We start from the raw sequence: 14,495 nt of genomic DNA, 5'->3' as shown, positions 1-14,495 counted from the left end.
GAATCCTCCATGGCCCTTCGTAAATTGCTCCAATGATTTGGTACCGGAACCAGGACAGACGCCTGCAGGGCTCCACTAGATAGTCCTCCCAGTCTGACAGTGAACCATTGATAACTACTCTGAGTATGAATTTTCAACCAGCAATTTCATCTAGATCATATTACCCTACTTTGCTTATGAGACTGTCCTGTGGGAATATATCAGAAGTCTTACAAAATATCAAGGCATATTCTCCTTTGGGCCAGGAGGTTTCAGTGGATACTGCCCTGCAGCAGCTACTGGAACTCACAGTGTGGGCTGTAAACTCTTCATACTTGCTAACCAAGTATTCGTGTTAGCACATCTCTTTCAGACCTCTCTGTCCCACCCCTTCCCCAAGATCGTGCCCCTCGGCAGTGCTGTGCTGCATTGAAGTACTGCTGCAATACACCGTGGGAGTTGCCCTGCTTGCCTCAGTCACATTGGTCTGCCTCTTATGTGCATAATGAAGATGTGGTGGTATAGGTGGGTGCCTATAGCCTTCACAAAAGCTGGGGGAAACCACAGTTTAATATGGTAATATTTTTCTGTCAGTTCCTCAATGATCTCCAACCCTATCTCATGGAGCATACTAGTTTCTGTAGCCATCCCTTTGTCTAACGTACACTATCTACTACAATCCACCTCAGTTTTTGTTTATTTACCATAGCAGTTGAAAGACTGTTTCCTACTTTTGCTCATTGACCCAGTATTTGCTCTTCAAACTGCAATAGGGATATTATGAAGTGTTTCAAATCACAGATTCACAGACCTCAAGGCCAGAAGGGATCACTGTGATTGTCTATTATTAACAATAATAAGCAAAGAAGCCACAACCACAAAAATCTGGATAGATCAGAATGCTTATAAACTGCTAAAAAAATTTCACCAGTGTAGAAATATTTGTGCATAAATATGGGGGGAAATTCTTTGGCAGGATAAAAAAGTCAAGCAGCCCTTTCAATATATGTGAAGTTAGTATATGTTGCTAATAAGACATTAAAATGTCCTGGATGGATACAATGACTTACCAACAGGCTAAACAAGCAAATGTGTGTGTGCCGGGGGGTACCTGACACACACCATTAAAATATCGAGAAACCCATCTGACCTTTACTGCTCTGTTAATCACTGCAGGCTTGTTTGTCTTTTTTTAAATTATAACCAGTCAAGAAAGACTTGTTTTTAGTGAACTTTGATCTGCTTTCAGATCAAAATATGACATGAGATTCTGGAACTGAGGTGCCCCCACCCACAAGACATGCAGACAATGCATGAGGCTCATTAATGTTGGAGTCTGAGTCACATGTTATACATGATTATTAAGGGTATGTCTATACTGCAGTTAAAACACCCATGGCTGGCCCATGTCAGCTGATTTAGGCTTGTGGGAGGTCAGGCTGCAAGGCTGTAAAACTGTTCTGTAGATGTCTGGGCTCACACTGGAGCCCAGGCTCTGGGACCCCCACCCCTTCCGGTGATGTGCCAGAGCCTGGGCTCCAGCCTGAGAACTGAAAGTCTACAGAGCAGTTTTACAGTCCTGCATTCCTGAGTCAGCTGACAGCAACAGGTATTTAATTGCAATGTGGACATACCCTGACTGTCCTTTACTCTGTCCTACATTTTGTTTATTGTGAATGCTGCATAGACTTTAAAAATGCTTTTGATTGAAGACCATGTTTAACGGAACCACTTTTCAAACCCTGACACCTACTTTACATGATTCTAAAGAGGAGAATTTTAGCTTTCAAATGATACAAGAATTATACTTACAGTATAAGCAGTTCTAGTAAAACAGGTTTCAAGTTGCACTGGGAATTCTGAACATGGTTAAGGAGTAGGAGTTCTATATTTTTTATGAGGAGGAAAGGTAAAGTACCCCGTAGATATGCAACACAATAGAAATTAATGGATTTTTTGTGTCGGGTGCCAGCCTTTTTCTGCTGGGACCAATGGATTATTTGTAGCGCAGAAACAAAAAATCTATACATGATTTGAATGGAATAAATTGTCAATTCCTTCTCCATACAACATAAATCATTGTTGATTTCTGTACAATCAGTACCTGGATTTCTTTCCAGAAACAATTGATCTGCTATCACTACATATCTGAAAGTTATTTTTTTTCATAGGAACCCAATGTAATGCAAACAGTTGTCAGGCCATGAAAATGCACATTGACAATGGAAGGCAGCCCAAAGAAATAGTTAAAAAAGGATAGGGCATAAAACTGAATATGTATTTAGGCAAAATCAAAGATTTAGAAGGCTTTTTCTTGGCTTTAAGTGCCATAGTTTTTTTATGGCCTTGTTCCAACTAAATGTGTCCAGTTAACTACAAAAAACCCCTCCTACTTCACAAATTATTATTTTCCATTTTGCAGTTTATTTGCAGTCCAATAGGACATATTAATGAAGCTAGTACTGACATTTTTTGCACCTTAAAACTACGAATGTTTCCCCCTTGTAACCATTTTCCTTACAGGCAACATGTAGGGTAAAATTCACTTCATGTGCATAAAGCCAAGAATAATTAAGCTTTATCCTGGGAACATGAAATTCACCCACCCACCCCAGCCTGGGGCCAGGGTACAAGGTCACAGTGCAAGCTGGAGGCTTGGAGTAGCATCTTCAGTCACTTCACTTGGAAAGTGTTGCGACCAGAGGAGTTGCAGAAAGGCAGACTCCTTTACCTCATTGCTAACCCTCCTTATCTGGATCCCCCATACTGCTGCAATGCTGCACTCAGCTGGTAGAGAGGACCTTATGGTAGCTCTTGACCCGTGGAGAACAATGTTCCATCCTCAAAATATGGGTATGGTAACCCAATAATGAACAGCTTATTGTCAAATGGCAGGTTTAGATAAGCCGACTCTAACTGTTTTTTTGGTTCTTCCTTCTCTCTCTCTCTTAAAAACCAAAATGTTGGGAAGAATAAATGAAACGAACAACAAGCCATCAATAAATGAAACTGCAATTATGAGAAGTTCACAGGTTTTGAAGAAACAGATGCTAACCTTTAGTGGGGGGAAACAACTAAGCAATAAGTTATCATACATCTATGCAAGCTTTAGATATACATACTCCATACAGAGGTTTAGGATTGGATCAGAAGAGGCATTTGGAAAATAAGAAACTATTAAAAACATATAAGGTATTTCAATAGTTTAAAACTTCTGTAACTTGAAGCTCCTAATTTGTTTTGTTCAGTTGGCCACAGTTTTTAAGTAGAGCAGCATTTTAATAATAATACTCCTCTCTAATCTTTAACTATATAGCACCATTCATGCAAGTATCTCAAAGTGCTTTACACACATTGATTCAGATGGGGTGCAAATTACATCTTGTGTCTCCAGAGGCCATTGTACCTGAGATGAATTCACCCCTACAGAAGTTGGCCATTGTATGACTGCAACACTCTAACTGGGGAACATCAAAGCTCTGAATCAGCTCCTCTCACCCCAGTTTACCTGGTCCTCTCACAAGATACCCCAGCCCATTTTCTGGACCATGCCAGCTGGCTTCTGGAAGAGCAGGAGTTGGTAGGTCACAGGTGATTTGTGCTTCTGCACCACACTCCCACAGCAATTACGTCACAGAAGGCCAAAGGCTGGCTTTTGCCACGGCAAGTTAATCTAGATAATTAGTTATGCTCATAGCATCCCTGTGAGTTAAGCAAGTATTGATCAAACTATGCCCTTCCTGCACTAGACTGCACTACAGACTCCTTGTTTCATAGTAAATCTCCTGCCTAGAACACTTCTCAGCCCCATCCTGTCTGGGTTCCTGCTACAGATTTAAAGAAATAGTGCACATCTGCTCTGTTTTAAGGCTCCAATGACTAGACTGTTCTGGGAATAAAAAGGACATCTGGTCATTTAAACAGGACTATGCTTTTGATTTTCACAGACCTGTTTTCACTAATATGTCTATGGAAAGGATGTTCAGATAATCACTTTAGAAACATACTCATATTTTACTCCATATTTTTACTAAATGTCTGTGTGATGCTCGCCAGGGTTGTGAACTACCTCACCACCACCTGCCCTTTAGCATGAGGCAGCCTTGTCTGTGCCTACTGTGAATCAACCCCCTGAATCCTTCAGTCTCTGGCCACACAAGCACTGCCTTCCATGCCCCTGCAGGCCTTGCTCCCATTCTGCAGGTTAATGAATGGCACATACCAACCCTCGAGTCCTCTCTGAGCATTTTCTGTAGCATCCAGCCTCTTCTTCACTGAGCAGTCTACCAAACCTGCTGTTCCCAAAAGAACAGTATATACACTAGCTTGTAAGATTCAGCTGAGGACCACCTCTTTGCTTAATACCAGCAGTTACATCTATTTACAGTGAAAACAAGAATGTTTGTCAAAGAAAAGAGGTTCTAGTGATAGTGAGTAAGAATATTGGAAACTAATAGTTACACGTAAAATAAAATCATAACACACTTTCTAGAGACTCAACTCACCTAAGAAGTTACTCTCTTGCCTAACAAGTTTTATCCCACCCAAAGTTCTCATCAGAGTTTTCAACCAAGCAAGACTGAGACCCCTTTGTCATGAAGAAAAAATTGCTGTCCCTTTGCTTCCTCAGTGAAGGGATACCAGAATGTCTTCTTTGCCTTCTACTTATACCGTCTCCCCCCATCCCCCCGCAAAAAAGTTTATTTTCTTTACTCCTGAACAGGATAAACCCTATGGCTTGTTTTTTTCCCCCGTGTGCTCCTTTCCTGTTGATTTCACATCTCCTCATTAGCATTTAAATTGATATGTAATTGGACAACCATTCTGTTAGCTTACAATGTTTCATTTACATCCTGACAGAGAGATGTATTTCTTATCTCCTGTCTGGAGGAACCGGTGTAAGGAATGTCACCTTTTGGTGATTTGTTTTTATCTTACTTGCTTAAGAACATATTTTTCAGGTATACAGATACATAACTCACAGCATAGTACATTTCATAATGATACTACATTTGATACATATTACATTATCATAATGATAATACATTTCATAATGATATAGATGACCAGCATAACATCTGCTTTCATACAAGACCTCACATGATATTCTTCAGCAAACTAGAATGTACATAACATTAAGAGGTTCTTAGGTCACAGATTTGTTTTCAAAAGTTATTTGTCTGGTTTCAAAACAGGCATGACCTTTCTTGTGCTTCTCTTACCTGAAAGTACAAACATTATCTAGCTGAAATGTTCCAGTACTGTCTGAAATGCGTTTATGTTTGTGTTAAAAGTCGATTCCACTCGATAATGTCAAGAATTACTTTAACATTCCTGTACTTGTACCCTGTGATGGATTATTATATACAGCCCCATCAAACCTACAGACTTATCAAAAGTGTCAGAGATAGGTCAAAAGCAAATACCTGGAAGGCTGCCTACAGAATACCAGTGTAATGTTAAGGGAGACAGTTCAGTATAGTTGGGCTTTGAGAGTAGTTGGTTCCAATATTACAGTTTTAGAGATTCACGAAAATGTATTTAAATTTGTAAATCTCTGCACAAATAATTAATCTGCAGACATTTTATATCCCAGCATACTTTTCTGTGATCAAAAATATAGTTACCCAAAGTAACAATAGTGTGACTGACATTCATATAATTTCTCATTTATAATTATTTATATTCCATTCCATTGTCTTTATAAATGTCACAAAAGTTTGAGTCCAGTAATATATTTAGCATATTGATTTCTGTAATATCTTCTAATTCTTCAGCTTGACTAGGCTTTCCCTGCAAAAACTTTAGTCTGAAGATTGAAAACATGTTTTAAAATTTATCATCTGAAGAAGATAAGTGTTTGTATGTGCTGATATTTTGAGTATATTACAAATTACAATGGTCACTTTCAATATGTGCTAACTATTTATGCTAAACAACCTGTTCCACCTTGCATTTTGCTGTGATGCTGGGAGTTACTTTCCCAGTCCTGAAGAAGAGCTCTGTGTGACTCAAAAGCTTGTCTCTCTCAGCAGCAGACGCTGGTCCAATAAAATATATTATCTCATGCACCTTGTTTTTCTAACCATTGGGGATGGCAGAGAATTTCTCTCTCCTGTGAAATGGCAAATAGAGACAGACCAAACATTCACAGTATCAATAGGGTTTAATTTATAGGGTTTTCAATATATTTGGCAAAAAGTACCTCTGTCAAGATGTTCCATGAACAGCTTTTCAGTGAGTTTTTAATATTAATTATGGATAGTATTATTAATTACTGGTATTTGATAGTAAATTCACTGATGTATCCATTAAATGCACTGAATCTGATGTTAATAAATTAATAAAATATCAATTATCTTAAATAACTAAAACAATGTTTTGAACAGTCAAGTTTTCTTTAGGCATAACTGTTGCGGTTCAGTGATGAGACAGAACACAGCTTTATGCAAGCAAACAGGCTGGTCAGCGGAGATGGGCTGTTCTGCCCCCCCTGCCTTCCACCTTCTCCTTTTATTATATTTCTCCCCCTAAGCATTACACACTGCTACACAAAGGAATGTATGACGTTGATTCATATGCTTAGTTACCATCCTCTATCTACTACAATCCTGGTTCTCAGGCCTTGAGCCCAGGCTAAAGAAACCTCCCACAGTTGCTGTCCAAACAATCAAGTTCTCAGGGTTCATATCTAGCCCTTGTCCTTGGATAGAGCAATGTGTGCATTGCTTCTAGGAAACAGTCAGGGTGTGCCCCGCCTGCTTCCAGGTGGAATAGCTAGACATTAACCCTTCATCTCCCCTTTTTTTGTTTATAGAAGTTGGCCATCTCATGGTAGCCGCCAATTTGTTTTGTCATGCTATTTAACTCCCAGACAGACAAGGACATAACCTGGGGAGCTTTCCAGGGCAAAAATTTTACAAAGTCTTAACAAGGAAGGAATACATTGTACACAGCAGCAACAAAAAAATAAGCCCAATGATTACAAACACAAAATAACCAAAAGCTTAACATCTGCAATATAATCATCTAAAAGGGGTACACTTCTTTTACTACAATTGTGACCAGCAAAAGGCAATATAAGTATCATTCTACTAAGACAGCAAAGGGTGCCATCACTTAAATTTGCAGGAATATAATTAAAGGTGCATGAACCACAAGTAAAAACCCATCCTGATGGTAGGATGATATGGCCATAATTATATGAAACATTAACAGCATGGGAACAATTTAAAAGGGATTAAGAAATTTTTTGACAGCCCAAGGGCACCTTTGTACTAGTGCAGTTAACTACACGTGCACAGGTGACATTGTGAGCCCCGGCCGGGTACGGTGTGTGGAGGGATATAGCCGTGCGAGGCAGAGTATAGTTGGCCGGGTCCCAATTAGCCATGCTAGAGTACTGGGAGAAAAGATTAGCATAAGCAGAGAACAGTGTCTTATTCTCCATCTCCTCAGGGTGATGACATACTGGAATAAGGCATGTACCTAACAAATCTCCGGCTGCTACAGAATTAGATAAACAAAAGTGGGTAACATTTGCTATTGAAGCCAATCTTTCCCATATGTTATATATATATCATTCGGGCTTGTAACGGGGGAGGCGCTTCCGAGCCAACCCCTACAAGAAATAGCAGGCACAAAAGGCACACAATCATCACAGAATTAGCAGTGATTTGGGCGAGAATCGCCACAAACAAAGTCTTAGGAGTTTCTGGCTGCTGATCTGCTGCCAGTTTTCGTTGAGCCGTGGCGACCAATGCTTTTACTGCTCCCCATGTCACGGGCTGGCTTGGGACGCTACGCCTCCTCCGTTTCCGTCCCGCCGTTGTCGACTCGGGGGGCAACACGGTCTCCTCCAAGGTCAGCTGAAACTCTGGTATGGGATTCGACAGCCCCTGGTGCCATGCCATGTTGTTTAAGTGCCGGTCGCACACACCGGGCTGGAACCCACAATGGTCCTGCAGGGAGAGACACAGCAGCATATCCCCGACCCCAAGTGATTAGAGGTGCTGGGCCCAGCCACTGTGGATCGGGCAGCTGACGGTAAAAGACACGCGGTCTTTCCAGTACCTCAGATTTGTGAAAATGCCGATCCGCAGGGGTCTGCTGATCTGCATTCAGTGTTAAATTATTTAAAGTAAACAAGAGGATATACATTTGTTGTTGAATGTCTCCTAAGGTTCGGAGATGCAGCTCCCCTTGTTTTAATTGTTTATCTAGCAAGGTTTTGAGTGTGCGATTGGCACGTTCAACAATGGCTTGGCCCATGGAATTATAAGGGATTCCGTGTTTAAGACGGACGTCCCAGCGGGCACAAAAGGTGGAGAGGGCTGCAGAGCAGTAGGCTGGGGCATTATCTGTTTTAATTTGGCAAGGGCGACCCATAACAGAAAAGCAGGCCAGCAAATGGTGAATAACTTTGTTAGTGGCTTCCCCACGTTGTGGGGTTGCCCAAAGGAAGCCTGAATAAGTATCAACGGAAACATGTAAAAATGAATAGGGGCGGAATTGTGGCACATGAGTAACATCCATTTGTCACAGCTGATTTGCTGCGGTACCTCGGGGGTTAACGGCATAAGAAAAAGTAGGAGCAGCAGCAGCACAGTGGGGGCAGGAACGAACAATGGAACGTGCATGATCAGCAGGAATGTAAAACTGCCGGGCCAAAACAGAGGCAGACTGATGAAAAAAGGCATGGCTTTCAATGGGGTCAGAAAAAAGGGAATTTACCTGACCACGCAACGCGCGATCGGCTCGTGCATTGCCCTCAGTGAGTGGCCCAGGCAGAGGGGTATGACTGCGAATATGAGCAACAAAGTAAGGGAAATGACGAGTGGCAAGAAGATGCTGTAAAGACAAAAACAGGTGAAGGAGGTCTGCATCAACCTGAGGGGTAATGAGGGCAAGGGGTAAATGATCAATTACCTGATAAACATAATGGGTATCCACAATTAAATTAAAGGGACAATCAGCAAAAAGTTGAAAGGCCAAAATAACAGCAGCCAATTCTAAGGGCAAAGAGGGATGGTAAAAAAACAATCTTTTAAATCTAACACACAAAGTTGATCGGTTTGAGGAATTAAATTTGGATTTGGTAAGCCAAATTGCAAGGGGCCCATAGGTTGGATGCGTTTATTTATTTCCCTTAAATCATGTAACAGCCGCCAAGCACCTGATATTTTCTTAATAACGAACACCGGGGTGTTCCAGGGACTGGTGGAGCTCTCCAATCGCTGTGCTTGCAAATGCTGCTGCACAAGTGAATGAAGTGCTTTTAGCTTTTCTAGAGGGAGGGGCCACTGGTCAATCCATACAGGCTCTAAGGATTGCCATACCAAGGGTAAGGCGGAGGGCACAGTGGGTGAGGGAGGGTTTTGGGCCATCAGATGTTAATATCGAGGGTGGTGTCTAACTTTGTAAGTAAATCACGGCCCCAAATATTGAGGTGGACAGGGAGCACAAAAGGGCGGATTGTAGCAAGGGCACGGCCTCCTGGTTTAGAGACCGTGACCCAAGACAAACTTTGGCGCCCGGGTTTGCTACCCCCAATCCCCCACAACTCTTTAGAAGGAACCGTAGGCCAACTAACCGGCCACTCCAGATCACGAATCACTGTAACGTCAGCTCCAGTGTCCACCAGCCCTGTAAAAGGAACATCATTTAAGAGAAGTGTTAACTGAGGTTTCGAGGGGCGGACTGACATTGTCAGAGCAACAAGTGGAGAAGACGCGCTGTGAGATGGCGAGTGAGACAACGTCGATCCAAAGCCTCCTCCGCCCCGAGTTCGATCCTCGGCAGCTGGCACCTGATAGGGGACTAAAATCAACTGTGCAATTGACCGTCCACGCGGGAGCGACTGTGGAAGATGAGTCCACACCTGAACCTTAATAATGCCAGTGTAATCAGCATCAATGACCCCTGGAATGACAAAAAAGCCCTGTTTCCCAGCATGTGAGCGAGGGAGAACAAGACCCACAAAGCCGGCAGGGAGAGGTCCCGTCACCTGTGTAAGTATGGCACAGACCTCCCCTGGCAGCCGAAAGTCAGTGTCCTCCTGCATGATCAAATCAAGCCCTGCACTTCCAGCAGTCGCTGCCCTCATAGAGTCTACGGATTCCAAGGCAGAGGAGCTATTGCCTGAGTAGGAAACACCCCTGTTTGGCCCTGGGTTTGGGGGGGACCCGTCGCGCGGTTTCCCGACCCGCCACGACACTGATTAGCCCAGTGATAACCTTTCCCACACTTGGGGCACTTCTTTGAGGGTCGGGCTGGTGCCTTAGATGAGCGGCACTCCCGCTGAAAATGACCCTCCTTACCACAGCGGTAACAGCGCTTCCCCTCCTTCCTCAGTTTTTCTGAGGGCCAGAACTCCAGCCTTGTGGGCTTGTGTGCCAATGTTCTGGCACGCCCGCAGCATGTCTGAGAGCTCTAAAATACCAGAGACTTGTGCTGCCTGGAAAGCACGGCGGCAATCCTCATTTGCATTTTCAACTGCCAATTTTAACAGGAGCTCGTGAGCTGCCTCAGTGTTATCCACCTGTCGGAGGATAGCCTCCTGCAATCTGTTGGTAAAATCCAAAAAGGACTCTAAGGCACCCTGACGGATACTGACAAAGCTTTTGGTAGGCTTGCCTGAATCCGGGACCTTCTTAAAAGCATGCTGGGCACAGGTGGAAATAATGAGGAAGACGGCCTGAGGGAGTTGAGACTGCATCTCAATAGTAGCAAACTGGCCCTCCCCTGCCAAATGCTCATAAATGATACCTTGCTCTCTATATACCTGGGCTTGGCGTTCTGCCATCTGCCGATACTCACTAAGCCAAATAACATACTGACTGGGTGACAACATCATGCGCAGCAGCGTTTTCCAATCCTCAGGGATTAGGGAGTACCCAGTACCCATCCCTTCAATGAGACCACGCACAAAGGTGCTAGTCAGGCCAAATTCACGAATTGCTTTCTTTACCTCTCTAACCACCGAGTATGGCAGAGTGGTCCAGGTGCCCACGGGGTTGCCCTGGTCATCATTCTGCCAGGTCACCGGGCAAACGGAGACCAGATCAGCCAGCTCCTCTGCTGTAAGATCTGATCGAGCTTTCGCTGCGTGAACCATTTGTTGCACCAGCGAAAGCTTCTGAGCAGATGCAGATGACTCTCCGGGGGGCCCCACGCGGGGAGGGTGATCACACACCGGCTCCGGTGGGGAAGGCCAGGGAGGCGGTGGTCATAGAGGCACTGGGGGCGAAGCAGGGGGAGGGATGACTGCAGGAGCGGACGGGGGTGGCAGGATCGGCAGCTCCTCTGTTGGTGCTGAAGAGGGCCTTTCCGAGGCGACACGCTGTGTCGCATCGCCAGGAGGGGGGATGGCTGCAGGGGCGGACGGGGGCGGCGAGAGCACCAGCCTCGCGAGGGAGGGTCTGTCCGAGGTGACACGCTGTACCACGTCGCGGCAGAGGTGCCAGGCATGTAAAGCCTGCACGGGTGCCCGAGGCTCTTTGTGCAATGTCTGGCCCAATCGTTCCCAGTCCGCTAGCTTAAGGCTTCCAGCTTCAGGATACCACGGGCACTTGGCACGCACCTCCTGTAGCAGGAGAGTGAGTTCTCGAGCCGGGCAGTCATGCTGAGCCTTACGCAGCAAATACTGCAGCTCATTGAGGTGTTGCACTTGCAAAGCAGAGAGGGAGCTTCCCATACTTACCACAATGAAAAATACTCACCGGGATCCACGAAGCGGATGAGTGACGCGTCTGAAACCCTTGCTGGGCGAGGTGAGTGCTGAGGGCCCCACGTTTGGGCGCCAGTTGTTGCGGTTCAGTGATGAGACAGAACACAGCTTTATGCAAGCAAACAGGCTGGTCAGCGGAGATGGGCTGTTCTGCCCCCCCTGCCTTCCACCTTCTCCTTTTATTATATTTCTCCCCCTAAGCATTACACACTGCTACACAAAGGAATGTATGACGTTGATTCATATGCTTAGTTACCATCCTCTATCTACTACAATCCTGGTTCTCAGGCCTTGAGCCCAGGCTAAAGAAACCTCCCACAGTTGCTGTCCAAACAATCAAGTTCTCAGAGTTCATATCTAGCCCTTGTCCTTGGATAGAGCAATGTGTGCATTGCTTCTAGGAAACAGTCAGGGTGTGCCCCGCTTGCTTCCAGGTGGAATAGCTAGACATTAACCCTTCACATAACTTCTTTTTAAAAAATATATTACAATTGATGACATCGTGGTGCTATTCACAATTAACATTCTTTGGGAAGTTTGTTTTCTGTAACAAAAGCTTTTCTCAAACACGAGCTATAAAACCCTTCTCATGGATAACTTAATTATTTCAACAGACATGTCTAGTGAACGCTATAAAGTAAGATCTTCCAGACATTTTATCCTATCTTAGATCAGTATGATGGGAAGAGCTTTAAGACTTGCGCTACACTATTCTTCTTTTCTGTCCTCCTGCATTGAGACCAACAAATTGGAAATGATTGCTAGAATCAAGCCATGTAATAAGACAGCATAACATCTAATATGCTACTTTTGTCAGCTTGCCAGAAAGAGAATTTCAGTAAATGATACATTACACCATAAAAAAAAAAACACCTCTTTCAAACAGGCCTGTTAATGATGATAAATAAAGAACTTGTGCAAAAGCAAGCCATTAATCCTTTGGAAGCTTTCCTCTGAAGTCACTAATAAGACATCAGAAAATGCAAATACATACATAAACAAACCCTTTGTGAATATGCTGCTTTAGATTAGTACATTTTTCTGCAATGAGCACAGCTAATCTCACCAGTAGTTAACTTCTTTTGTGCCACTTATTTTTCATTAAAACATTTTTTTTTATTCTAGAAAATGTACAAAGCAGAGTCATTCATATTGGTAAGCATCAGCAAAATATAACTACATCTTTTTATTTGAAAATTCAATAAATATTCACACCAGATTTTATTTTATTTTGGGGATAGGGAAGAGAAATATTTTTAATGGAAAATTCAATTATGAAGCTACAGTATCTTTATGTTTATACCACAGGGACAGAGTGCATTATAATACTTTGCTATTAATAATGCATCCAAAAAGGAAGGAGACTTGTAAGGAAAAATGTGTGCTGCAGTATGTACAAAATGTGTAGCGCCAAAGGGTTGCGGAAAAATCATCTTGAACAAAGAGTATTTTGAGATATAATCCCGGAAAACAATTCCTAAACGTGTAGGCAGCCAAGCAGAACAAGAATTTCAATATTTTATAACCAGTGATATTTGTTGCAATTTCCAGTACTCCCTTGTTTTACCCAAGCCACAAGGTAAGTCATTTTCATGGCATTTTGACTTCTGGAGAAAAAATAGAAATGTAGGTTGACATCCCTCACACTTTTAAAACATTTCTACAAAAGTTTGTGAAAAGTAACTCCTCCCCCAACAAAACAAACAAACAAAAAGCAGTTAATCCAGAATGTCTCCTGTTACTTGACTTAAAATGACGTGGAATATTAAGGGACAACTGGTAACCCATAGGAAAGACTAGGTAGCCTATGACACAGTCTGGGAATGTATGTGATTCTATGGGCTAGTTAATGATAGAAAGGTATGAGATGCCATTTGATTTGTAAGAATCTACAGAAACATAATTTCATTGGTGTCACCGTCTGTGGCGTGGCGGGGGGACTCTTGCCCCTCCCCACCGGTTCCCAGCTACAGTCTTCCAGTTGGTGGAAATTTTTGATAATACAGTGTCATCAGAAATGAGTTGAGTTGCATGTCATTCAAAAACTCTTTCTCCAACAAATACAATGGTACCAAACATGACAAACCTGGAAAAATTATATAGACAGCTATTCAAAAATATTTTTTTAAAAAAAACAACATTTTTAAATGATACTTTAAGACAGGCATGTCAAACATGCACCCCTCACAACATTAAATTGTGGCCTTTGACTGATTGTGTTATCACGTAATGTTTTGAACATGAAACCTGATTATTTGTATTAATGTTACAGATAAATGGAAGGGGTACATCAAGTTGATTTGACATCACCAGCAAAAAACAAAACAAAAAAAAAAAACAGTTCAGATTGTCAGATTTGTTTATTATGCCAAAGGAGTTGTAATGGGTCATGGGTTAAGATGACAGCATCCAGCCAGAAATTACTGGAATACATTTGCAATCAGTAAGCACATTGTTACATAATATATGTTACAAAAATAATTGAGAACTCCAAAGTAATTTACTACAAAATCCTTGTTTTTAACTTAGGTCTTGATCATTTTTAGACATCGATGGGGAGACAAAGAGTACTAACTAGTAACTAAAATCTTTTGAGAATATCACCATGGGGGACCTGGCAAAACACAATGCTCAGTGGCACCTTACATGCCATAAGTACACCCATAAACTGACTTTGGCGAGATTGGAGAGGGAGTACATCGAGCATCAGGAAAAAGTTGAAGATGCTGGAACACATGCCAGCGCTGGGTGAGACTCACCTTATACTTGGTCCCATAGAATGTGTTTC

General features: G+C 42.8%; 2 protein-coding genes across 4 annotated transcripts in view; both read right to left on the bottom strand.

Moving 5' to 3' along the window:
• The window catches only part of MGAT4C (MGAT4 family member C), a 685,173-nt gene that overhangs the window by 445,219 nt on the left and 225,459 nt on the right, over positions 1–14,495 (bottom strand). The window lies entirely within an intron of this gene.
• On the bottom strand, positions 6,423–11,183 carry LOC140905054 (uncharacterized). Its single transcript, XM_073327608.2, has 2 exons — positions 9,572–11,183; positions 6,423–7,940 (listed from the first exon to the last, which is right to left on the bottom strand). Exons 1-2 carry the CDS (start codon positions 10,082–10,084, stop codon positions 7,548–7,550), a joined length of 906 nt encoding a protein of 301 aa, XP_073183709.1. The 5' UTR covers positions 10,085–11,183; the 3' UTR covers positions 6,423–7,547.

This window comes from Lepidochelys kempii, chromosome 1, assembly GCF_965140285.1.
Source record: "Lepidochelys kempii isolate rLepKem1 chromosome 1, rLepKem1.hap1, whole genome shotgun sequence".
NCBI lineage: Eukaryota > Metazoa > Chordata > Testudines > Cheloniidae > Lepidochelys > Lepidochelys kempii.
This window is presented reverse-complemented; position numbering and strand designations above follow the sequence as displayed.

What these genes read in the sequence shown, in the direction of transcription:
- LOC140905054 (XM_073327608.2), bottom strand. Translation starts at nt 10,084, where the DNA reads ATGAGGGCAGCGACTGCTGGAAGTGCAGGGCTTGATTTGATCATGCAG. An exon ending in TTCGTGATCTGGAGTGGCCG is followed by an intron (nt 7,941 to 9,571) that starts GTTAGTTGGCCT and finishes CTCTCCCTGCAG; the next exon opens with GACCATTGTGGGTTCCAGCC.